A 24,168-nucleotide genomic window follows, 5' to 3' on the forward strand; every position below is an offset into this window, starting at 1 on the left:
GCCCCAGAAGTTGAAAAGCAAGGGCCCAGGATTAACGAATACAAAATAAGGGAGGCATGATGCTACTAGACACTAATGCCAGCATTTGTGAGACTGAGGCAGGGGGCCACTTAAGCCCAGGGACTTACCACCAGTCTGTATACTACAACCAGACGTGACTCAAAAGCAAACCAACTCAGACAAGAACCGACAACAGACACTGAAGCAGTCAAAGGAGTGTTTGTGAAGGGAGAGAGCCACACATCCTACCAAGACCAAGGATGGCAACTGCCAGCTCCAGAGAAAACACAGGCAGAGGATGAAGGCTGAGGTAAAGTTGTCTGGTGACTGTGGATGTAAACGAAGAAGCAGATGCTGCTAACTGAAGGGAAAAAAAAAAGGAAAAAAGAGATAAGTGACCCAGCATCGGAGGGCTATGACACAGATGAAATGAGTTGCTTTCCCACGCATGTTGAGCTAGAAAACTCAATTATAGCAAAAGACGTACATATGTGCAGAGTTGGAAATCTAGGGAATCTTGTGTGAAAAAGGCATAAATAGAGTGGTAAGAAAAGATAACAATATGAGAGGAAATTTGTACCCATTGATGAGAGGGGGTTGGAGAAAGAATAACATATGAGTGAACAGGAGTCTGTGGCAGATTTAAAGACACACAACCATGACCAGTACCTCGGCTGTTCTCCGCTCCCAGGATTTAAACATAGGAAACTTGCTTTCTTCATCAGAAAATGCTCCAGAGAGGGTCACTGTTGGGGGTGAACTGTTAAAATCCCCACCATTGCTACTAAGCCATTGCTACTAAGTAATGAGCAGCAGTTTTGTTTTGTTTTGTTTTCTGTGTCGTCCGTTAGCAAACTGAGAACGTTCCCCTTTGTTTAGTATGCAACAACAACAAAAAAATTCCTCTCCATCTAGGCTCACTGGCTTCTAGAAAAGAGCGCTTGGCCTTAAAATAAATAGGCTTTGGGTTTCTATCGAAAGCCATCTGACTGACAGGTTTTTTGTTTGTTTGTTTGATGTTTGAGGAAAAGTGGTAAAAAATGGAAACAATAGAACTATTTGAAAAATCTAAGATTCAAGCACAAGTTATAAAGAAACATAATCTTGGTTCAAGCTGCCTCAGAACCCTGACCTTGACAGAGAATTTTGACTGAAAATTGCTTCCAGATATTGAAGGATCTGTTACAAGGGTACCATGTGTTTTGAGTGTGGAAAATGAAACTTCTTTTTGGGTGTTTTTTTAACCTTCCATTTTGCCTTTAAGGTTGAAGGGATCAATTAGAGAAGAACTATGTGGCAGTAAGTAGGACTTACTCTTGTCCACAAAGGCAAATTTTTCAACTACCCCTTCTCCAAGCACACAAATTTCTTTCTATTAAATTCTCCTAGTTATTTTGGAGAACACTTAATACATTTCTACTAAAAAAACCTTTAACAAGGCATCATAATTTGTTAGCAAAAAACAAAAAATAAATAAATAAATAGAAAATAAAAGGATTTTATAATATCCATTCCGAATATAACAATCATTCAGCAAGAATTTACCATGATCGAGGTGCTATGCTTGGTATTTTACATACAGGAAGTGGTTTGTTCTCCTATAATCTGCACAGTGTTGTTTTACATATATGGTGATTTGAATGAGAACGGCCCCCATAAGCTCATGTGTGTGAGTGTTTAGTCATCGGGAAGAGGCACTGTTTGAGAAGGATTAGGAGGTGTGGCCTTATTGGAAAAAGGGTTGGGCTTTGGAGTTGCAGAGTCACGAGCCAGGCCTAGTGTCCTCTCTTTGTGCTTGTGGATCAGCTTTATCTCTCAGCTGCTTCTCCCGCACCATGACTGCCTGCCACCATGCTCCCTGCCATGATGATAATGGACTGAGCCTCTGAAACTGTAAGTCAGCCCCAAATTAGATGCTCTTTTGAAAATAAGAGTTGCTTTGGTCATGTAGTCTCTTCACAACAAGGGGAACAGTGACCAAGATGACAGATAAGAAACAGAAGCAAATAGGTTAAATACTGTTGGCTTCCCTCACAGTGAATGCTTGACATAATCAGCTCACAAAGAGGAGTGTTTTGCTGGTGTAGCTTGGTGGCATAGCACGCACTTAGCATGTGAAAGACCCTGGATGGATGGGATTCCCAGCATCTTACAGCAAAGGAGCAAAGGTTTGTGTTGGCTTATAGTTTTGGAGCTATGGTAAAGGACACAGCACGCCAAGGCCTAGAGCATGAAGGAAAGGGCGCGCAGGCTCTCAGAGCATCTTGGGAAACAAATGGGGAGGAAGAGATCGGGATCTGGGATCCCCTTTGAGGGCACACTCCTACCCACCCTAGACCTTCCCCAGGCCCCATGTCTTGTAAGTCCCCCCTTGTCCCAATAGCACTGCAGCTTGGGCACAAAGCCTTTAATTTAATTCAGGCCCTAGAGCAGCAGCTCTCAACCTGAGTTGTGACCCCTTTGTGGGTAGAATGACTCTTTAACAGGGATCGAATATCAGATATCCTGCACATCAGATAGTTACATTACGATTAACAGTAGCAGAATTACAGTTATGAAGTAGCAATGAAATAAATTTATGGTTGGGGGGTCACTACAAGAGGAACTGTATTAAAGGGTCACAGCATTAGAGAGGGTGAGAACCACCGCCTTTGAGGCTATTTCAGAACCAAGCTGGCACATGGCAGAGCTGAATATTAAAACCACGCGTTCCACTCAAAAGCCACACTTTTTCTTACCATCATTTCTAGTTCAAAAGCTAAAAATAACGTTTTCATGTTCAGAACTGAAATTCAAGCTTAAACAATTTTAAAAGTAAACAATATATTAAAATATTGATAAATACAAATACGCTTTAAAAAAAAATCAATGTACACCATTCCCAAATTCACTGTGAAATATAGACAGAGGACCGAAAGCAGAAATATGTTTATCTTAGGGTTTCTATTGCTGTGAAGAGACACCACAACTCTTAGAGAAGAAAATAATTAATTGGAGCCTGGCTTTCAGTTCAGAACTTTAGTCCAGTATCACCTCAGTGGGAAGCATGGCAGCATGCAGGCGGGCTTGGTGCTGGAGAGGTAGCTGAGAGTTCTACATTTAGATGGGTAGGAAGAGACACACGGGGCCTGGCTTGAGCCCCTGAAACCTCAAAGCCCACCCCCAGGGACGCACTTTCTCTAACAAGGCCACACCCACTCTAAAGAGGCCACACCTCCAAATAGCGCTACTTCCTATGAGCCTAAGAGAACCATTTTCATTCAAACCCACCTCAACTTTCATAAATAGCTTTGCTTGATAGGTTTGTTTTGACCTTAGAATATAGAAACAAACATTTTGACAGAAAGGCAACAGGTCAGGTCTGAGGCCCTTTTTACAAAGAGCCTCTAGGGGATCTCGGGAGTAGCAGAAAAAGAGCAATCATTTGTTCAGTGAAACAAAAGGCAAGCCACTCACTCAGGTAAGAAGTGCTGTAAGCCTGGGAGGTAAAGCTGACCGACTGGAATCATGAATGTAAGAATTGCCTGTGTTTAGAAAAGCTCACAGCAGGCCCCCACACTTTGAAGCTCCTGACGGCATCTTGGGAGATGTCAGTCACTGCTTGCAGGGCCTTCTACAGTACTTGGTAGACAGAGAATCTGGCTGCAATTAGGACTCAATTCTGGATTGAGTCCAGCTAGTACACAGGATAAAACAGTGTCAGATATACACCCCAGAGGGGCGTCCCTCGATTTTGCCCCCCCACAAAAGGGTCTTCAGCAATGTAAGCGGGACATAGTTGTTGTTGTTATTATTATTATTATTATTATTTATTGTAGCAAAGCCAGGGTTCTAGTATTTAGCAAGCAAAGGCACCCCGCAATTTCCTCCTAATTCCCATCAAAGAATCAACTGGCCTGTTACTAACTTGTTGTTGAGCTTGAATGGAAGGAATGATTGATTCTGATTCGTGACAGGAGGGAGTCGTTTTTTGGTTGCTGCCTTTTAGGGGGCCACCACTCTTCAAACAGTAATTCATAGGCCAATCCACTACTAATGACAGGGAAGTGGATCACCAGGCGTCCTAGAATACAAACCAGATAGTGATGACACCATTTTCCTTTCTGTCTGAAACAACATGTCATCCGTGAGCCCAGATTTTGGGTCCTTTCTGCTGTCATCGCTCGCAGAGGCCTCCCTGGGCTTTTCTGATAATGGCAAACCGAAACCCGAAGCCTTTTGGCGCCAGGGTTTCTGCGTGGGTTGTGGGTTTCTTCCCCCTCAGCAACGAGTGGTGGGGAAAGCAAAACACTTGGGGAATGAGGTGTTTTCATAACGTCATCTGTTTAGTCTAGAAGGGGAACGCTGCTCTTTCAAGACGGGAAAGCTGTGGGTTCCACGCGGGCCGGAGACTGTCCCGCACCGGGGAGCCCTGCACCCCGGAGTCCATCACATGGCCTTTGCTTCGCAGGGGGTGGCGGGACAGCCGGGCCCCGGGAAGCCCCGGGAAGCCCCGGGCCCGGCCAGGAGCAGCTAGGTGTGGGGGGACAGAGAGGCGGGCGCGCGGGAAGCCTGCGGCAGAGGCGGGATTCCGGTCTTTTGTCTCGCGGCCAGGGGAGCCCGCAGGCTGCGCGGTCCGCCGGGCAGGGGGCGTGCCCACAGGCCACGCCCACCGCGGGCTTTAAAGGCGGGCCCGCGCGCGCCCCCGCCGCCTTCGCTCTCCCGGGTTCGTGCCTCGCCAGCTCCGCCCGCCGCCGCGTGCTCCCGCTTCCCGCTCGGGTGAGTCCCAGGCAGCCCGCGGGCCCGCGGGTCGCTGTCCTCTCCGCCCGTCCTCCCCCTTCTGCCCCGGTGCGGGGTCCTCTAGCACACCTGCTGTTACCCCTAGGCCATTCCTACCCCGGGACCGCGTGTCCTTGGGGCAGTTAAAGCATCATCCACCCCCAGCCCCCACCCCCGCGACCTTTAATGTCCAATTCTGTTCTTTGGGGAAAAGGCGAGCTGGGAGTTTCTCGTGGCCGCCAGCCCCTCTGTTTGTAGCCGCAGACTCTCTCCCGGGGCCGATTCTCCATCGCCTTCGGGTAGGAGGAGGTGAGAGGCTTCGGGGCTCCAGTACCCCAAGTGTGTGCATGCCCAGCCCGGCCGACCTTCTTGGGGCCTGGGTAGGCGCCCTGGGGTGGTGAGCGTCTCCCCAACCCGCCGAGCCCCAGTTCTTCCCCTGTAGCGAAACAGAGCTCCTGGCCATCATCGCCTTTGTTCGGTGGTCTCTGCCCACCAGGCACAGAATCTTAAATGTAGAAGAAACCTTAGTGAAACCGGAGCGAAATTCAAGTTGAACAGTCAGTCCTAGCTTTCCCCGGTACTTTCTACCTTTCAGGTACCAACAGAAATGCAGCATTGCTTGGTGAAGCTCTGCAACAGGTCCTAAAAGTCACCATCTGGGTTCAGAGCTGGGGAGAGAGGAATGCTCTGGAAGCCAGGACGTTGAACTGTTTTTGTTTACACGATAACTCAAAAGTTACCATGTTTTGTTTGGGCTGCATACCACATCCATGTTTACTTTAAAAGGCGCATTTCAATACAGAAAAAAAAAAAAGTCCATACTGGATGTAGTAATTTTTTAACTTGGACAGCGAAAATAGTTTAGGTATTGACTTTCCTAATATATGCGAAATCTCTACGTACGTAAAAACCAAGAATCCAAAAAAGGACAACCACAAGGTGCACCCTACTTGTACCCAGATTCTTCAAGAAAAAAAAAAAAGTTAAATGGTGGATTTCAAAAGAAAGAATCACACAGTCTCAAAACTGCGTACAAATGATATTTGGGATCCCATTTTCTCGTAGTTGTTACTGAAAATTCCATCACTGCTTCTCAAGCTTTTTGTCCCGTGTATTCTTTTTATAGACAGGTTGCCGTAGAAGTATACATCCCATGAGTCTTTGCGATGTTTGTTTAGTTATCTTTGAATGTGTTTGGTGCACACCTCAGCACTGGATAAAGGAAGGAAGGAACAGTTGGATGAAGGAAGAAGGAATGAGGTGCATTTGGGGTAGCAGTAGATATTCATTAACAGATTTTATCCAAACTTTTTTTTTTTATTTTTTGAACATAAATTGTCAGCAATTCCCAATTTTGTTTTCAAACACTTGCTCGATGTGGAATATGCTAAAGACTGCTCTCAGGTCAGTACTGACCAGAGGACCCGTCCTGGGGAAACTGCACAATCGTGGACTTGAGGCAAATTATATCTTTATCAAAAGATAGCATAAGTGTTGGTATAAAGTAGGGGGAGAGCAGAAAATGAGATACTAGGTCCAGGCACAACCCTGTCAGTAAATAGCTAGGGAGAGCTCAAGTCTTTAATTTTTGTTCTGTTACAAATTAGATAAACCAAATGAAATGGAGAGAGGGAGCCCTCTAAGGGAGAAGAGGCATAGCGCCAGGACGGCAGAAATGAAGCCTGGACTGTGTGACTCCCCTGTCAGTACCCAACGGTGCTCTTCACTAGTTACCTTACTGTCTTGTCTCAGTTACTTCCTCTTATGGAATAGGTGTAACAGCATCCTTGCTGGGGGCTGTGGGGTGGGGGAGGCGGGGTGTCAAAGGTGTGTGGGTGTGTGTGGGTGGGGGGGTGGATTCCTTGTGATTTCAGACCACATTCAGCACTTTTCTGAAACTTGAAATGAAATCGTTCTTGCTGTAAGTCTTTCAAGAGCGCAGACTTCCACTTGAGCAGTCTCCCCGCCCTTCCCTCCATCTGCAGACCTTCAGAGGTGTCCTCAGGCTCTGTCACTGCCTGACTGGCATTTGCTTGCTACCTTTTGGGTTCTGTTAACTGAGTATCTCCAAGCATCCTCTGTGCTCACTTCCTAGGACTCCTGTTTTTGTGTGGCAGGCCTTTCTAACGTCTTGTGAAATATCGGGACCTCTTCTCCAAACACATGCTTTTTTGTTTTGTGTTGCTCATAGTGCTGGGGATTGAATCCAGGACCTTGTGAGTACTAAGCAGGGAGTCTAGACGGAGATACAATCCGCCAATTTTTTTTTTTTTTTTTTTTTTGAGACAAGGTTTTGCAAAGTTTCCAGGGCTGGCCTTGAACCTTAGACCGTCCTGTCATAGTCTCCCAGCTAGCTTGGATTTACAGATTGGTGTCTGGTCCAAAATGTTTTTAAATATATAAGATCCAGTGTGTGGGACTGAGCTTACCAGTCTCCAAATTTAAAGGAATTGTAATTCTTACATTAAAAATCAAGCCCAGAGGACTGTTTCTCATCCTTCATTCTAGGGGGAACAAGGCACAATTTTTGGTTGTTACATTTTATTGTTGTAAGTTGTAGAGAAAGAACAAATCATAGTGTGTCATTGTGTGTGAATCGTTTGCAAAGCTAGCTGGGTCCTTGAATTTTTACTTGAGGTCCTTGTGCCAACAGTACTGATTGCTTTTGACTAATAAAAGATCAGACAGATTATGATATAGCAAGGTGAAGGGACCTGACAGGCAACTGTAGGAAAAGTTTCCTCGTGGCTTCACAGGAGAAAAATGAAGAGACTTGAATCCAGTGTAGCGAAGACTCTTTGGCATCACTACAGATGACAGTACCTCTGTCTGCATCTCTGTGGCTGGCGGTGAGCTTTGTTGGTGCTCTAAGTCAAATTGATAATTTTGTTTTCACGGTTAATTCATGGGTTAACATCTGTCAGATTCCCATCCATAAAATGGAGATCATGGAAATGCCTACTTCAGTTGTGAACATTAAAACAATAAACCACTTAACATGAATGAATATTGTAAATATTACAGGAGCGTGTGTAAATTATCACTACTTGTTATGTAACAGAGACCACGTGTCAGGGCGTTTTGCATAAATTGGTTAGTCTCAGAACCGCCTTATGATGTAACTAAATGATCATAATTTTCCTTTTTTGAAACAAGAGAACTGGCAGGTAAAATATAGTCAACCTTTACCATTCGCCAAATAAGCAGGAATCCTGGCCTCTGAGTATAGGTCCCACTCCCTGTAAGGCTCATGGAGATGTAGGATTGTTTGAATAGTGAAATATCTGGTCATGGCCATAGACTGGGAGTTGCTATGGGATGTGTTGGGGCCAGAGATTACTAAATTTACAGTACAGTGTGTTTAATTACAGAAAGTGACTGGGCAGGCACCGCCCACACCCATGTCTGGAATTTTGCCAAACTCCTGTTGAAGGCCTTTTCATAACAGCACGCACATGATTTAAAATGGAAAGGCCAAGTTCACTCAGTTGATGGGAGGTGTCTTTCCTTGTTAAAATTAGACTTTGGTCAGCGGAGAGGAGAAGGAATTTTTGTCGAGGAGTCAGAGTTTGAGCCTGCACCGGCTTCGCTGCCTGGATGGGGTTCTGGGCAGGCAGGAAATTTCCTGCGTGTGTGACACGGGACGATGGAGAACCCTCCATGACTCGGATGATCTTAACCTTTAAAGTTTCGTGGCGAAAAAAAAATCAGGGGAGTTTTAGGAACAGCTTCAAAACGCGAGTGTGATTTGCTGCTTTGGAGGTCAGTGACCTTGGCGGGCATGCACCGTTGAATTTGGTGCCACAGCCAGGCCGGGTGGTGTTCCTGAAGAAGAGGTGGCCTTAGTGGAGTTCCTGGCCCTCTTCCTGGTACTCAGGTGCTCACACGTGCTATCTCCTTAACTCCCCTCCCCAACCCAGTTTCCAAATTACAGTTCAGGGGGTGGAAGCTCAAAGGCTAAGAACTTTGCTAGTGTCACTGAGGTGGTAACTGTCTTTCAGACCTAAGTTCTTCAAAATCTAACTTCCGCACTCATTGTGTTGTACCAGGACTGTCGATAAGAGGTGTTAAGGTAGCGTGTACTTCTGTTGTCTTGGCAGACATTGCTGTAGTAATCTTTGATGCACAATCTTTAATGCACTTAGTCTTCCTCAAGGAACACACTATCGGTGGATACACAAGATAAAACCATCTCAGTAAATTTAAAACTGACTTAAAATTTGTTTACATAGTTGTGTGTGTGTGCACGCACACTCAGGTGAAAGCCAGAAGTCAATGTTGGGTGTCTTCCTTGATCACTGTCTACTTTAATTTTGTTTATTTATTGCTGTTTGTTTTGTTGATAAACAATAGCCTGACCCTGGAGCTCGCTGATTCAGCCATGATGGCTAGCCAATAAGTTCTGGAGATCTACCCGCTCCTGTTACCACACGTGTTCAGACTGCACACACACGCTGCTATGGCCATCTTTTGCGTCTGTACTGGGGAGCCAAACTCACATCCTCGTGAGTTTGTGCAGCTGGGCACCTTACAGATGGCACGGTCTCGCCAGCCCTGTTTACATATTTTGAAAAATCATTTTATGTGTATGGGTGTTTTGCCTGGATGCATGTATGTGCACCACAGGTGTGCCTAGTTCCCTGAGGGATTCCGGAGAAGGCGTTGGATCCGATGGAAGTGGAGTTACAGAAGGTTGTGAGCTGCTGTTTGGGTGCTAGGAACTGAACCCAGATCCTCTGGGAGAGCAGCAAGTGCTTTTAACCACTGAGTCATCTCTCCAGCCTGTTTACATGTCTTTACCATCAAAGGACAAGTCCCTAAGAAACAGACATTCTCCTTTATAGCTCGTGTGTGTGTGTGTGTTTGTGTGTGTGTGTGTGTGTGTGTGTATACACGTGTGTTAGGGGTGGGGTTTGCCCATAGTCAACAGTGTCTTTATTGCTGTCTGTATTTTTTTTTTTTGAGACAAGGTCTCACTAGGCATGGAGCTCACCTTTTGTTTGTTTTTTTGTTTTGGTGGTTGGCTACAGAGTCCCTGAGATCCTCCTATCTCCTTCCACCCCTAGCTCTGGGATTACAGTGTATGCCTTTTTATGTGGGTGCTGGAGATATGAACTCAGGGCCTTCCCCGTGCTTATGCAGCAAACTATTTATTGAGCCATGCCCCTGGCCCCTGCCTTTCAATCCTCAGTTGCCAAACCAATGTAAGGTGTATGGCTTCTGGAGCATTGTTTGGTTTAGTGCTGTGGCTGGAGCCCAAAGCCTCTGTCCCAGGCCTGAGGCTCAGGTGCTCAGGGAGGCGCACCTGTGGTTGTTGAATTATGCTTCTATTGAAAACTTTGCAAGCTGCAACTACTCAGTGCTTCTAGTCCATCTCTCCCCCGGTGGAACCTGCTTACAGAAGTGAATTTAGAACTTAGTCCCTGGATCACGGAGGGAGGGAGGTCAGTTGCCTTCATAGGCAGCGGCTAGAAGGATAAAGAGAGAATTATAAGTGAGTATTCATAATGAAATTTACACATCCCTCTGGACCTGGTGGCACAGGCCTGTAATCCCAGCTACTTGAGAGGCTGTGTCAGGAGGATCATAGCTCCTGGTTGACTGAAGCAACTCGGTGAGACAGCTTAGTGTCCCGGCATTTTTAAAAAGTCAGAATTGGGCTGGGAGCTGTAACCGTGGGGGAGCACGCACTACCTTTAGTTCCCGGTAGCACACACAGAAGCTGAATAGTGTGAAATGACCAGAACACTGCCGTCTGAGGGCCTTCCATGCAGCATTGTCTTCCCGGATTCTCCGAGCTCTGTAGAGAAGGAACCACTGTCCCCGTATCTCAAGAGGGGAATGGCAGACTGTTGGCTACTCGGCTCAGGCTCTCACTGCATGGTTCCTCGGCTTTCGTGTTGGAGGGCCAGGGTGAAGATTTGGCTTTCTTAGAAGGAGGCAGACGGAGCTGGGGCAGCAGGCTACCAAGACCTTGAGGATCAGTTCTTGGCGGTGTTGTGTTTACTAGCTGAGAGAATTAAACTTCGTAGGTAGCTGGAGCAGCAGAAGAGAGAAACCTTCAGACGGTTGTGAGGTGTGGCCTAATTTCTGGTTAATGACAGCTTTCAAATAGAAGCTTTGCCAAGAACCATTGTAGTAGGGACAGTGCCACTAATTCCATCCCTCAACGAGCCACTTCACTCCCCCGAATGTGGCTCAAGATGAGGCTGGTTTATAAAAACTTCCCCTTTTGAGAGAGTAGACAATAACCAAGTTTCTAGGGTAACAGCAAAGCCTTTTATGTGGAAGTGTTGAAGCTGGGAGCCTTGAAAGTCTGGATTTATTCACGGAGCCACTCCGAACCGTTAGTACTATTAGGTCAGGTGACTTCAGCTCCTAAACAGGGACTTATACATCTAAATAGAACAGGTTTGTTCTTTTGAGGTTCTACAGAACCAGCAGTAGAAGGATGGCTTGGTCCATGGGGCTGGAGAGAGAGCTCACTGGTTAAAAAAGCACTTGATACTCTTACAGAGGACTGGAATTTGGGTCCCAGGACCCACACGATGGCTCAAAATCAGCCGTAATACCGTTCCAGAAATCAGTTGCCCCCTTTTGGCCTCTACAGGCACTGCATCCATGTGAAAGATACATAGACAGATGTGCAGGCAAAATGGCCAAATATATAAAGTAAAAATAGATCTTAAAAATAAAGTCACAAACACATTAGAGAATGACTTGACCCTCGTGGTCACTTTGCAGGCCTCATTGGTTACCTGAAGAAGAGAAACATACCAGGTGAGTCAGGTTTAGCCTCTGGTCATGTCTCAGAAGGATAAGTCTCTCGGATTTGGGTTGGTGTTTTAGACTGAGGAGAAGCAGGAAGGGAAGGGTTCACATATGTATTAGCATGCTCTATGTTTTGGCATGGAAACAAGGCATTTCAGTCCAGTGCAATGGGTAAGTTCTAGTTCTGAAAGTTATATTGAAAACCCAAGAACAAGGCTAAAGGCAGAGAAAGCCAGTGTTTGGCCTACACTGCAAGATGTGTGGAAAGTGGGATTTTATTTGTGCTCTGAACATTCTGTAAATGAGCGCATAGGATTGGGGAAAGGCACGCAGCCCAGATTGCTCAGGGCAGAGCCATTCTGCTGTGATTAATGGCAGCTGTTGCAGAGGAGCACAGCCAAAGGCTTGGAGGGAAAAAAAAACGAAGCCTTGCATTTCTTAAAAATATGCACAGCATTGCCAAGAGTGACAGAAATGGAAGGTTATCATATGTTCTCCTGCCAAATTCGGGTCCCGGCCATAGGGATTCAGACTCAATGTGTGAAGCTGAACTTTTTTCTTAGGCCGGCAGTACTGGAAGTGGGGCGTCGTCAGGCATTTCAGTGTCCGGGAATGAGGCTCATGAGGGACCAACCAGCCAAGAGTTCTCTTCTCTTTGGCTCTGCGTGCGGGATGAGTACACACACAAAACATATAGATGGGAACTGACTGCAACTACCCATCGGCTGTTCCAAAACAGAGACCACGAGCCCCACCGGGGCTCCCTGGGGATGCTTTTGCCTACAACAAAGAAAGGATTCTTCAGAAAGCCCTTAAGATGGATGGGACGTTAATGTCTAGATACAAAGCTGCATGAACTGGTAGCAAGTGGGAGAAGTCCAAGGTGTGGTCGAAGCAGAAAAGCTAAGTACATAGCAAGCAGAGCATTATAGAAGGCCCAGGTAAATTAAATGCCAGGTACCCACCTTGGCTGCAGTGCCGTGCACGGGAGAGTAAGAGTGGACTGATAGTAACTGCTACCGCATGGAAAGGAGACATATTAACTCCTTACGCAAACAAACCACAACTGCTTTTCACTGGAAAGAACAGCATAGGTGGCCAGTCTGGTCTCTTCTCTTAAAATAGGTCTGCATGTTATTCAAGGACAACTTGATCTAACCTTGGTCTTGACGGAGCTGTGCTTCCTCATTGAGATTGCTCCAAAGACGGATACCAGGATCAAAGAAAGCTGGCTACCGGGCTGATGGTAAACTGCTCAGATTTGATATGAGGGGACACACCTTGATGATAGGAGTGCCTCAATAGCCAAATGGCTACCTCTAAGTCTGGACTTGACCTCTGGCCTCCTCAGGACTGATGAGGGAACCTCCAGCAGATGCCTCTTGCATCCTTGAGCAGAATACCCACGGGAGGGTGACCTTGGAGGCAAGGGCAGTCACTGTCAATCTCTAATCGTATTTCATGGAGCTAGTATTCTGTGTCGAGGGTTTATGGTCGGGCTTAAGTTTCACTTGGAGTTTTAACAATGAAGCACCTGTTTTCACAGAGGGGAATGAAAGGCAGACGGTACATCAAAAGGGAAAGTCAGAGTGGGTGGCAAGCTTGTAACACTTGCAGACCCTTGGAATGCTTTTATTTCTGTCTGGCAGAAGTGGTTTCTTTTTTGCAAATCGATACCCGAGACTTAGCGCTAACTAGTGCTATCAGTTCGGACTCTGTGTGGAGGGGTGTTGGTACTGTTTATTTCAAGGAACAGGCTCTGGTCTCCCATGGTTTGAAAAATCAAATGCAGTGTCTCATATAAGCGAGGAGTTCAGTTCAGCCAAATCAGGGGCTCAAAGACTCAGCACGTTTCTCTTCCTCTGTGCCTGGCACCATGGCTCACGGGTCTTTGTTTACAGTATCTACTCTTTATTCACCCTGTTCTAAAGCACAGCTCTGGGTTCACCTTTTGCTAAACTCGACTGGCAGGAGAAGGTTTCCTGTTCGTACCTGGCTCAGGGTTGCCATGGTGTGAGAGGATGGTTTGGTCCAAAATGCCTGTTTGAAACCCAAACTCCAGTGCTAAATTGTTGGGAGGCAGAGTGCAGCAAATTGAGGACGAAATGGAGTAATGTCCCTTGTAAAAGGCAGAAGTAGGCTTCCTTTCTTGCTCTTTTGCCATGTGAGGATGGTGTCTCTCCGTTGAAGGCAATCTTGGAAGCAGAGGCCAGGCTCTCCGACCAGACACCAAGCCTGCCTGCAGCTTGAAATTTCCTGCCTTGAGAACTCTGAGAAATCCATTTCTGTTCTTAATAGATCGTGCAGCCCGAATCTGTCAGAGCAGCACAAAACAGGCTAAGGCCAGCAGAGTCAATACCTGGGAAACCAGTGCTTTCAAGCCATGTGTGCTGCAGCTCTCTGCAGGAATCCTACCGACACGACCTGTTTTTGCTCAGCAGGTGCCCTGGCGGCATCCCAAACTCCTGTAGCATAAACAAAGACACTAGGATGCCTGGATTCTTTCTTAGCAGACACTGCACATGCCAGGGCTTTTGAGAAAGTCCATATATATTCTGGTTGCCCAGAGCCCATGTTTGTCTAGCTCAGTATGTAAGCCCCTTCCTCCTGCCTCGGGGTATGGGACTCCTCCTTTCTTGCTGTTGCTTCCTGTCTGTGAGCCCACACTCCTTTCTGCCTTGCCTCCGTCTCCTGGCCCCTTTGGTGGCGTGTTATCTGGTTTTTCTGAAACAAGACTTGGGCACACTGACTCTGCACATTCGTGGTCATCCTTGTCTTGGTCTATTTTCTTTTGCTATAGCACACCCTGGATTATGTTATAAAGGAGTTGCTTCTGGCTAATGGTTCTGGTGGCCATGAAGTCTAGGACTGGTTACCACGGAGCTACAGGCTGTCCCATGTGTGGAAAAGTGGAAGGGTAGACAGGCGTGTTCATACAGAGTGGATGGGCTTTCTAACAGCCCTCCATTGCGAGAACTAATACACCCCCTCTGTGTAACCATGGAATCCCCAGGACCCAAGTACTACCACTAGGCCCCAACCCCCTTAATGCTGCCACGTGGAGGAATTAAATACCAGCATGAGTTTTTGTGAATACTAACGGCACACAAACTCAAGTTTCCAAATGCTTGCCTGAAGTTTACCTTGAAGTGGAAGTTTCAAACCTGTATGTGCTAGGAGAGATGTTCCCTCCACGCTACTCTGGAGGAGAGTCTAGGGACAAGGTGCCCACTGCAGTGATTGATTGTATAAATATTTAATATAGAAGGCCTATATTAAATATTAACTTAGTAGATTTCTGGACCCACCTTAATGGTTGTATGGGAATCTGCCCCCTTGTAATGTTAAAGATTAACAACTCATTAACACTTCCGTGCTTATCAACGCTGTTCTGGGTTTATATTGAATGTCAGCCTTTAGAACCAGCCATTTTGTAAAGGCAAGGGGGCACATCCAGGAACTTAGCAGGCAGAGGTTGCAAGTACCCTCACAGAAGGGAAGCCCCCAAAACGGTGTTGGGAGAAGGGACTATTTCACTGTGTTGTTAGAGACCAGTGAGAGGACGACAGAAACCAGTCAGTTCCCTTCTCAGCAGGCTGGCTTGGTGTCCTGGCTCCAGCAGTTGAGAATGCTGGCACTCAAACATTGGCCAGGTTAAAGCTGTCCCAGGAGGCCAGTTTAGAATGTTGCTCCTGCTTCACAGTCCGGGACTTAACCTCGTGTTTCCCATCACAGCAGACCATGTCTGGAGGTTGTCCCCACATACTTTCACAGACCTGAAGAAACCTGACAAACCTGCCAACTGTTGGCTGGACAGGGGCCTCCGGGGTTAGGAAGTGCAGAGCAGCACCGCAGCTTTCTTGGCAGCGGTCTGGACGTGTTTGTTGTGGTGACGCGGGGATCCTATGCAGTGTGCTAGGCACAGACAGCTATCTGAGCCATAACCAGATTGAACACTAGCAGGCATATACAAGTATGTCCATGGCTTATGCACATCAAATGTTAAGAATTTAATATATTTACAATGAATTAAACATGTAGCAAATGACTCTACTTAAATGTAAGGTTTCCAGCTGAGTTTTTAAAAGGTTCGTTAAGAACTGGGTGTGAGAGGGGACAGTGTCTGCCTCTCCACTCCCATATTCATTCCTGTGGATTCTGGTGGCGTATTCTCCATTGTACTTTGGTGACCTGTCTCTTCCACTGAATGCAAGTCCTTTGTCTTCTAGAGGAAAAAAAAAAAAAAAAGACGCTGCCTGAGCCAGTTTTCTAATGAGAGCTATAATTTGGGAGAGGAGATGGGGCTATTTTGGAGGAACGCAGGCCTTTGAAAGCTGCGGTTTGGGTGGTTCATGAGGAAGCACGATCCCCACCGTGTCCTGAGCGCAGCGCGTCCTAACGCCTCCTTTGTTCTGCAGAATGCCTGTCTGGGGCGGTGGAAATAAGTGCGGGGCCTGCGGGAGGACGGTGTACCACGCGGAGGAGGTGCAGTGTGATGGGCGGAGCTTCCACCGCTGCTGCTTTCTGTGCAGTGAGTATCTGCCTCCACCTTGACGGAACTCCGTGTAAAAGCTCCGGTTTAATAACCCGAAGAAAAACGACACTGGCGAAGAGTAGTATTTTAGAGCAACAGGTGGTTTCTATGCCTCTGTGGTCTTCAGACACTTTGAGTACCGAGCCTAGAGGGAAGACACCTGGCCCTCCCTTCCGGCCCTTTGGCCTTTGCTTTTGTCACCTCCGTGTCCCTGCTTCGGTGTGAGGGCAGTCCGGTACCTGCTGCAGGTTTCTGGCACACCCTGCGTGTTTGGCTTAGTTTTGATAAGTAAGGGGATCATGGCCAGTTTTCTCTTTCTTTCTGGCTGGGTTCCTTTCTGACAGAACCACTGTTCTATGATACTGAGTGTTAGTTACTCATGGTAATTGCTATTCTTCATTTGGGAGAAGAGAATGGGATACCTAGGGCCCACACAGGCACGCTGGGAGTTATTGTTTACTAGGTGTGTGGTGAAGAGGTGTAGACAGTAAGTGGAACGTAAAGCAACATTATCTGTGTGTTTTGAAGAATAAACACCCTGTGAGAGAAACAAGACAACCCATTCACAGGACAGAGCATTATACAGTGAAAAGTACTGTATACAGCTATATTTTAAACATAAATGTGCTGGGCCAGCATGTCCTGTGGTATACCTTTAAACCCAGACCTCTGAGTTTGGTCTACCTATCAAGTTCTAAGCCAGGCACGTGGCATCGAAAAGACATTGAGACCCCGTCTCCACAAGTTGAGAGCCACTGCTCTCAGAAAATTGCTTACATTAAGAATTAAAATTTAGGGGAAAAAAAAAAACTTTCAAATGTGGCCTCTCTTGTTTCCATAGGTACCAGCATACGAGCTGTCTGCACTCATGCACAGCATGACTGACAGTGAAAAGTAACAGAAAGCTGTGGTTATGAAAAGGAAAATTATTACACATGCATTTTTTATGACTTCATCATGACTGCTGTTCCTCAGATTTGGTTGAACTGTTTCTTTTCTGAAGTAGTGGCTTTTTTCTCTTTGTGATTTTTTTTTTTTAAGGGAATCTATTTCAACAGGCATGTAACTAAGCAACATGTTGGAACTCTGAAATGCAAATACTTGAGAAATTGTTCCCAGTTTCTTCTGGGTTAAGCCCCGAGGGTTGCACCATGACCAAATCTGTGTTTATTTACTAACTGCCAGGCTCTTTGCTGTCAGCGTTCCTCTTTCCTAATACTTGTCTCTGCTGGCTGAAGCCCTAACAAGGTAATTCAGGGTCACAGATCTTTGAGGATTTGCTGCGGAGACTGAAGAGGGATGACAGCGCAGACTGCCGTGCTAACACACGGGATTGCTTTGGTTTGGCAGTGTAGAGCGTTGAACCTAGGATCTTGTACTTGCTAGGCAGGTGCTCCATCAGTGAGCGGCATCTCCAGCCCTAGCATACATATTTTTGAGAACAGATTTTGTGTGTACTTATGCTGTGCTGAGACTATTTTGCATTAAGGTCAGGAGGTTAATGTCTTAAGCAAATGAATTTTAGCATCGAGCCTGAAGTTGAGGTCCACAGTAGCTGCCACTTATTCTTCTAGGGAGCACCTTAGTCTAAGATATCAGAAGCCTGGCATTGTTTACTTTAAACCAGCTGGCCAGCTGTTCTTTTGTCCACCTCCCTTCTTCTTTTTAAGGGGGTGAAATTCCTCCCTCTCCGGCACTAAGCTTTGCCTTCCAGCTGTCCAACTGTGCCTGCCACCAGTGAGTTCCCTCACAATGTTTTATTTTGGTTTTTTTCCTCAAGCTGATTTGCAGTTTTAGAAAGTGAAATAATGTCTGGATAAAGCATGATGACATTTGGCAGTTTTATGAAGTGGGGTACGTAGAAATGTCTTGTGGTAAGGGATCCATCAAGAAAGAATGCATTCTCCTTTGAGACAGGGAAAGCAAATGCTGGCTTCAAACCACTTGATGAGTTTCAGACCCACTTATCACTGCTGGGAAAGCTGCTGGGGAGATGGAATTTTCTTTTTTCATTCTAGACAAGGGATAAAAACTAGAATTTTGGATTTATATCTTTTTATCCAGAGGGCACTCTTGGTGGTGGTGGGGGGGTACCAGCAGAGGCCAATGGCAAGGCACGCACTACTCTTTTGTTCTTTATCAGGTTGTGATGCAGCAATTTCTGGTGTGGCAAGTCAGAAAGAATGAGTGTTAAAAGCTGAAAGGGTTTGTAAGGCGTTACTCACTCTTTCTATAGGCACTTCTAAAACTCCCTTCCCTCCTACCAATAGGCAAATCCTATACAGAAAGTTAGAATCCCTGGTGTAGAAACTGTAGTAACATTCTTTTGGAGAGCTAGCACACATACCCCAGAGGGCAGCTACTCAATCTCTAGGTGAGGTAGGGCTGTGCAGATGCTCGCTCAGAGCTTTTGGGAAACCACAGGATAAACTGTGGGACAGAGACAGCCTTTGTCACTTGGAGACAGCACTGTCTTAAGGAAAATACACACTGTTAAATGATGTTTAAAAATCTAACTTTTCCCCGGGGCTTAGTGGTTTGCAGGAAAAATTTAGACAGCACAACAGTAGCAATTCATGATGAAGAGATCTACTGCAAATCTTGCTACGGAAAGAAGTATGGACCAAAAGGCTATGGTTATGGCCAGGGCGCTGGCACACTCAACATGGACCGTGGTGAGAGGCTGGGCATCAAGCCAGAGAGGTGAGAGAATGCTGTAACTGTCTTAAACGTGGGTAGAACAATTGCTGCTGCCCAGGTGCCAGGAGCCTGGCAATTTCTACATATGCAGCTTAAGCTCAGCAAGATGTGATGTCACCTCTACCGAACACTATGTAAACATGACTTTTTTTTTTTTTGGTATAAGATTTATTGTAGAAGGAGAGAGGTGAGAAAGAGGAGGACCGTCCCCCAGGGAGACAAAGAGAAGCCAAGAAAGTGACAGCACTGTAGCCCAAGTATTGACAGTTTTGTATTTAGAGTCTTAGTAATTACTGCAGGGACTTCTAGCCCTGGATTTATTGCGTTTTTATGTCTCAAGAAAAGTGACTTAAGTTCACATTCCATAGCAATTTGGAGCTCAAATATTACAAAGCGTTTGAATCATGAGACGCTGCTTGTATACAATTAAGCAGTCCATGGAAAGTCATTAGTCACTGTTTCCTCAGGAAATTACTGTCCTTTAACTTAAAAATTAAGTTTCCTGTTTCTGATTATTTGAGGGAAATGCAAAGCGTTAGTCTTCGGTACTGATACCAAAGGGCCAGAGTGTGAAGTCTGCTCGCATAACTCAGTGCTTCATTTTCCTGCTCAGTAATTTCATTTGGAACTTCCTCTTCCCAGCTCCTCCGGGAATAGGGTCTCCCTCTATGGTCCGGGAACTGCCGATACAGTTTGTGGAGTGTTAAAATGCGCTGTACTTTTCATGCTCCCCTGTTAAGTGCACTCCTGATTCCAGAGGTTTCCTGTCAATGAAAACTAAATTCATCCAAGACCCCAGTGTTTGTAGCCACACTTGGCAAACCACTGTGATGAAGGACGTTTTTCTGCTATTTCTCCACCTTTTCCAGCAATGAGCAAGCCCTGTGCACACGCCCCGTGAGCGGCTGTAATCCTGCCTGTTCCTTCTTGTTGGGGCCATCTTCTACTCTCCCTTTAGGACTGGGTCTAAAGACGTCTTCTCCCAGAAGCCTGTCTTAATGACCCAACACCCCTGGCGTGTCTTTCAACAAGCAGGTGGAAGCGCTTCACAAGGGGCTCCTTGAGAGGTAGCCCTGAGGTGAAGAACACGGTCTTTAAGGCGGACCAGTGTTTTTAGTTCAGGCTTACAACTTAGCCCACCAGCAAGATGCTTAACATCTGAGCCCGCACTTTCTGTCTGTAATGGGAAATATCCATACCCTATGAAGTCAAAATGCCAGAGGGGAGGGGAGCTTTGTAAAGTTCTTAATGACTTGACATATTTAGAATTTTTTCCTTGGGACTCTAATCTTCAAGTGTTGGGTATCATTTTTAGCAAGTTTTTAAAGATCACTTTAAAAAAAATAATCATTATCAAGTAGTGAAAATGTTTTGAACATACATGTTAGGTACAACTGAAGAAACATACAATAAATTCATACTTTGAATTGGCCACACACACACACACACACACACACATACACACACACACGCACGACTCAAGTACAGATACACACACTCATCAACTCATGTAGAAAACTAACTAAAACAGAGTGAAGAGAGGAGCAGGTAAGTGTTCGAAAAATTAATAAAAAAAACCCCAGCATTTTATACAAAGTGAATAAGCTGTAATCAATGAAAAATAAATTTAAAACAAAACAAAACCCAGCATTTTAAGAGTTTATTTGACTTTGCTAATGTGTGTACTTCAACGGCATATTACCCAGTGCAGAGCTGTCACGCAGCCAGCACCAGCACCTGCTGACTCAGGTTCGGAAATGCCCTCCTAGCCAGGACGATGTTTTGCATACTCTGGTGTGCCTGCTTATGAATGGGGGAAAACAAACCTGTTAAGTGATTCACCCTCATTGCCTGTAAATATGACATCTTATCACATGAAAACGAAAAGCAAAACAGCAGAATAACAGGCAGATCTCCAGAAGTATTTCCCATGAAGAAAGTAGCTGACTCATACTTCACCTGCTAAACATATATGGAGCAAATAATCTGTAAAACTTGCTTGCCTTCCCTAGTCGTGAACAACTTAACACAGCCAATGTGTTTGCAGGTATTTTTAATGCCAGGATTGTTTAACATTAGCTCTGCATCTCCTGTCAACTACAAAGCTAGCTTCGATCAAGTGTACTGACAGGACTATGGGGAGAAAGTGCTCAGTCATGGGAAGTGCTAGGGAGTAAGAAAATTCCCTTCACACTCAGAGGGAGAGGAGATACTTAAGTTTCCGTCTGGCTTGACTTTTTCTAGTACCGATGAATGCAGACACAGGTGAGGTTAGCTCAGCCTTGCACACTTGGGGTGTTTCTTTATTCTGCCTGCGGTGGCAGCCTGTGGACTCCTGACGATGCCCCGGGCCAGTGAAGCCCCGCAGCCCCCAGTTAGCTTACAAGGACATCTGAGGAAATACTGCCTCATTTATCCCCCTTTCCTCCAGTGCTCAACCTCACAGGCCTACAACAAATCCAAACACTTCTAAATTTGCCCAGAAATATGGAGGTGCTGAGAAGTGTTCCAGGTGTGGAGACTCCGTCTATGCTGCTGAGAAGATAATCGGAGCTGGAAAGGTAAACTGCTGACCCTAATGGGTAACTGTTATAGCCCCAGGCAGTCTCTTAAAAAGGACGAAACTGCAAACAACCTGCTCTGTAGAGGTTCTGCAGTGTACCAGGGCCAGGACATCAGAGGATCATTAGATACCTGGACTTGGAAAAATTAATGCTGGATTCCTCTGGGCTGCTAAATTTTCAGCCAGGAAGGCAGCAGCTTCAAAAGAGCAGACTGGGTTTGTGGCAAAGCCAGAGCCTGCCCCCAGGCTAACAGCCCTTTACGGGTGGGTAGGGTATGGACAGGGAGGTCCAGCTTTCCAGCTGAGCCAACCCGTAGCATGAGGAGGTTGCTCGTAGGTTGATTTTTCCCTAGCCACTTGCTGCATCTAAATCATACCAAAGGAAACAGGCCTCTTAAATGCCCTAACACACCTGTCTCTTCCAGCCCTGGCACAAAAACTGTTTCCGGTGTGCCAAGTGTGGCAAGAGTCTTGAGTCTACAACTCTGACTGAGAAAGAAGGTGAAATCTATTGTAAAGGTAAACTTGGTTTGTCCCTGTTATCCGTTAGTTAGCGAGACACCGGACATAAACGTCCCCTAGAAACAGAAAAGGAGACATAGTATAGTGTTAATGTTGGAAAATTAGACCCAGACACTCTTCCATTCCTATGTGTAACTCCCACAGGGCTGGGAATCTGGCCAAACAGTAAAGTGCTTATATAGTGCATTCATGAGGCTGAGCTTCATGATAGCCTTCTGACTTCCTACTTAAGCAAAGCATATGAGCACATGAAGGTCATAGACGTGTGCCTTAGCTGGATTTCGTGCTTGTAACTCAGCAGGGTTGTGACTACACTGCAGTGGGAACTCCTGGACTTTCTTCAGATTAGGATGCTTCTCACAGAGCACACACTGTATCTTAAACTGACCTCTGCCAGAGTCTACAGTTGTTTTTAAATGTGGGACATCTGTCTTAAGCAGTGGTAGCAAAGTTAATGAACTCTGACTAACCCTCCCTTTCCTTTGTAGGGTGCTATGCAAAGAACTTTGGACCCAAGGGATTTGGCTATGGCCAAGGAGCAGGGGCCCTTGTTCATGCTCAGTAATGGCGTAAACCCAGAACTAAGCGTCACACAGAGTCTGTTACCGAAATGCAGATGGCCTTACAGCACTCACAACTGTGAAACTCTGCCAGTGTTGCGTCCTGTGCGTCACCTCTACCTGCACAGGCGGGCTGGACAGGACAGCACTGCACTCCCGCTTACTCACTAGCATTTAAGAGCATTTCCTGTACATTTGAAATAAAACTTTGGCTTGACTTGGTTACCGGCTCTTAATTAACCTTTCAGAGGAGCTGCTGTGATTTTAGGTAGTGGAAAATCCATCCTCCAGTGAAAAGCACTATCCTGATTTAAAAAACAAAGACAATCAACTCCTTTGTGCACTAGGATAGCATTTGCACTGTGGGGAGTTACAATCATTTTTATTTTTGAGAATTTCATACAGATAAACAACAAAATGTGAGCATATACCTGAAACACACCACCCTCCAATCGTCATGTTTTTTTGTTGTTTTTTTTTTGTTGTTTTGTTTTGTTTTGTCTTGAAGGGGAGCTATTGCCAGGTAGTAGCTGCTTGGGGTAGGAATGAGGCTATCATTCTCTGGAGGTGTGGCCACCAGCAGGTTTCCATGCTCCCACTCCCATGCACACACGGGCAGATCTTTTTTAGCTGTCAACATGCCTCAACTCATGATTGCTAGGCTACCACCAACACCAATTCAGCTCCTCTCAGACCTTGTCTCAAACATAAGCTGATCAAGTAAAACCCCTGACATCTGGCCTCTGGCCTCCAATGCTCTTAGGACAAAGTCCCCACTCCTCACACAGAGCTATAAAGCATCATTGGCATTTTGGCTAATATACTTTACACAAAAGGCTTTTTTTTTTTCTTTTTTAAGTTTTTTATTCACTTTACATTCCCATCTCCTGCCCCTTCCCCATACCCTTCCTCTAGTTCTCAGAAAGGGGGAGCCTTCCTCCCCTACCAACTAACCCCAGCCTGTCAAGTCCCATCAGGACTGCCTTCATCCTTTTCTTCTGTGGCCTGGCAACTGTATCCTGCCAGGAGAAAGTGATCAAGGAGCAGGCAACAGAGTCCATGTCAGAGACAGCCCCTTCTCCCCTTACTAGGGAACCCACATGGAGACTGAGCTCCCTACCAGTTACATCTGTGCAGGGGGCCTAGATCCTCTCTATGCATGGTCCTTGGTTGGGCATAATAAACTGAGAAATGCTCTAGCCTTACCTAACATTTTTTTTTAAATCAAGAAAAAAGATAAAACTTCTTTAAGTTTCTTAATTCCAGAGTGAAGCTCAAAATATTTAATACAAAATACCAAATGTCTAGCAGTTAATAAAAAAAAATACTACTAGGCATGAAGGGGGGATGACCCACTAGAAGCACACCATCTATGAGGGCGGAAACTATCAAACGCCCACAGGCAAAGACAAACAGGAGGTTGCAGAACATCTTCAAAAAGTAGAGAAAAAAATAGACTTCCACATCAGGTATCAAAGTTGAAAACTACAGAGTACAAGAATACTGGTTAACAGCAACGGCAGATTAGGCTGTAGGAAAAAATGATCAGAAAGTGACAAAAACTGTCCCAACAGAAAGAGCATGTAGACAACAGTGGAAGTCAGTGCTATACGCAGGACTTGCTACCCTGCCACTCCATGTAAGTAGTGGGCACTGCCTACCTGAAACTTGAGGGAAGAAACAGAAAGATATCTGAAAAATGACTGAGGAATTTCCAAATTTGGTAGTTATAAATCTACAGATCCTACCAGCTGCAAATT

General features: G+C 45.8%; 1 protein-coding gene across 1 annotated transcript; it reads left to right on the forward strand.

Annotated features, from left to right (window-relative positions):
• Positions 1-4,604: 4,604 nt before the first annotated feature.
• Csrp2 (cysteine and glycine rich protein 2) lies at positions 4,605-22,630 on the forward strand. Its single transcript, XM_021659005.2, has 6 exons — positions 4,605-4,758; positions 15,948-16,060; positions 18,598-18,766; positions 21,195-21,324; positions 21,752-21,845; positions 22,337-22,630. Exons 2-6 carry the CDS (start codon positions 15,949-15,951, stop codon positions 22,411-22,413), a joined length of 582 nt encoding a protein of 193 aa, XP_021514680.1. The 5' UTR covers positions 4,605-4,758; position 15,948; the 3' UTR covers positions 22,414-22,630.
• The last annotated feature ends 1,538 nt before the right edge of the window (positions 22,631-24,168 follow it).

This window comes from Meriones unguiculatus, chromosome 2, assembly GCF_030254825.1.
Source record: "Meriones unguiculatus strain TT.TT164.6M chromosome 2, Bangor_MerUng_6.1, whole genome shotgun sequence".
NCBI classification, from domain to species: Eukaryota; Metazoa; Chordata; class Mammalia; order Rodentia; family Muridae; genus Meriones; species Meriones unguiculatus.

What these genes read in the sequence shown, in the direction of transcription:
- Csrp2 (XM_021659005.2), top strand. Translation starts at nt 15,949, where the DNA reads ATGCCTGTCTGGGGCGGTGGAAATAAGTGCGGGGCCTGCGGGAGGACG. An exon ending in CTGGGCATCAAGCCAGAGAG is followed by an intron (nt 18,767 to 21,194) that starts GTGAGAGAATGC and finishes CCTTTCCTCCAG; the next exon opens with TGCTCAACCTCACAGGCCTA. An exon ending in AGGTGAAATCTATTGTAAAG is followed by an intron (nt 21,846 to 22,336) that starts GTAAACTTGGTT and finishes TTTCCTTTGTAG; the next exon opens with GGTGCTATGCAAAGAACTTT.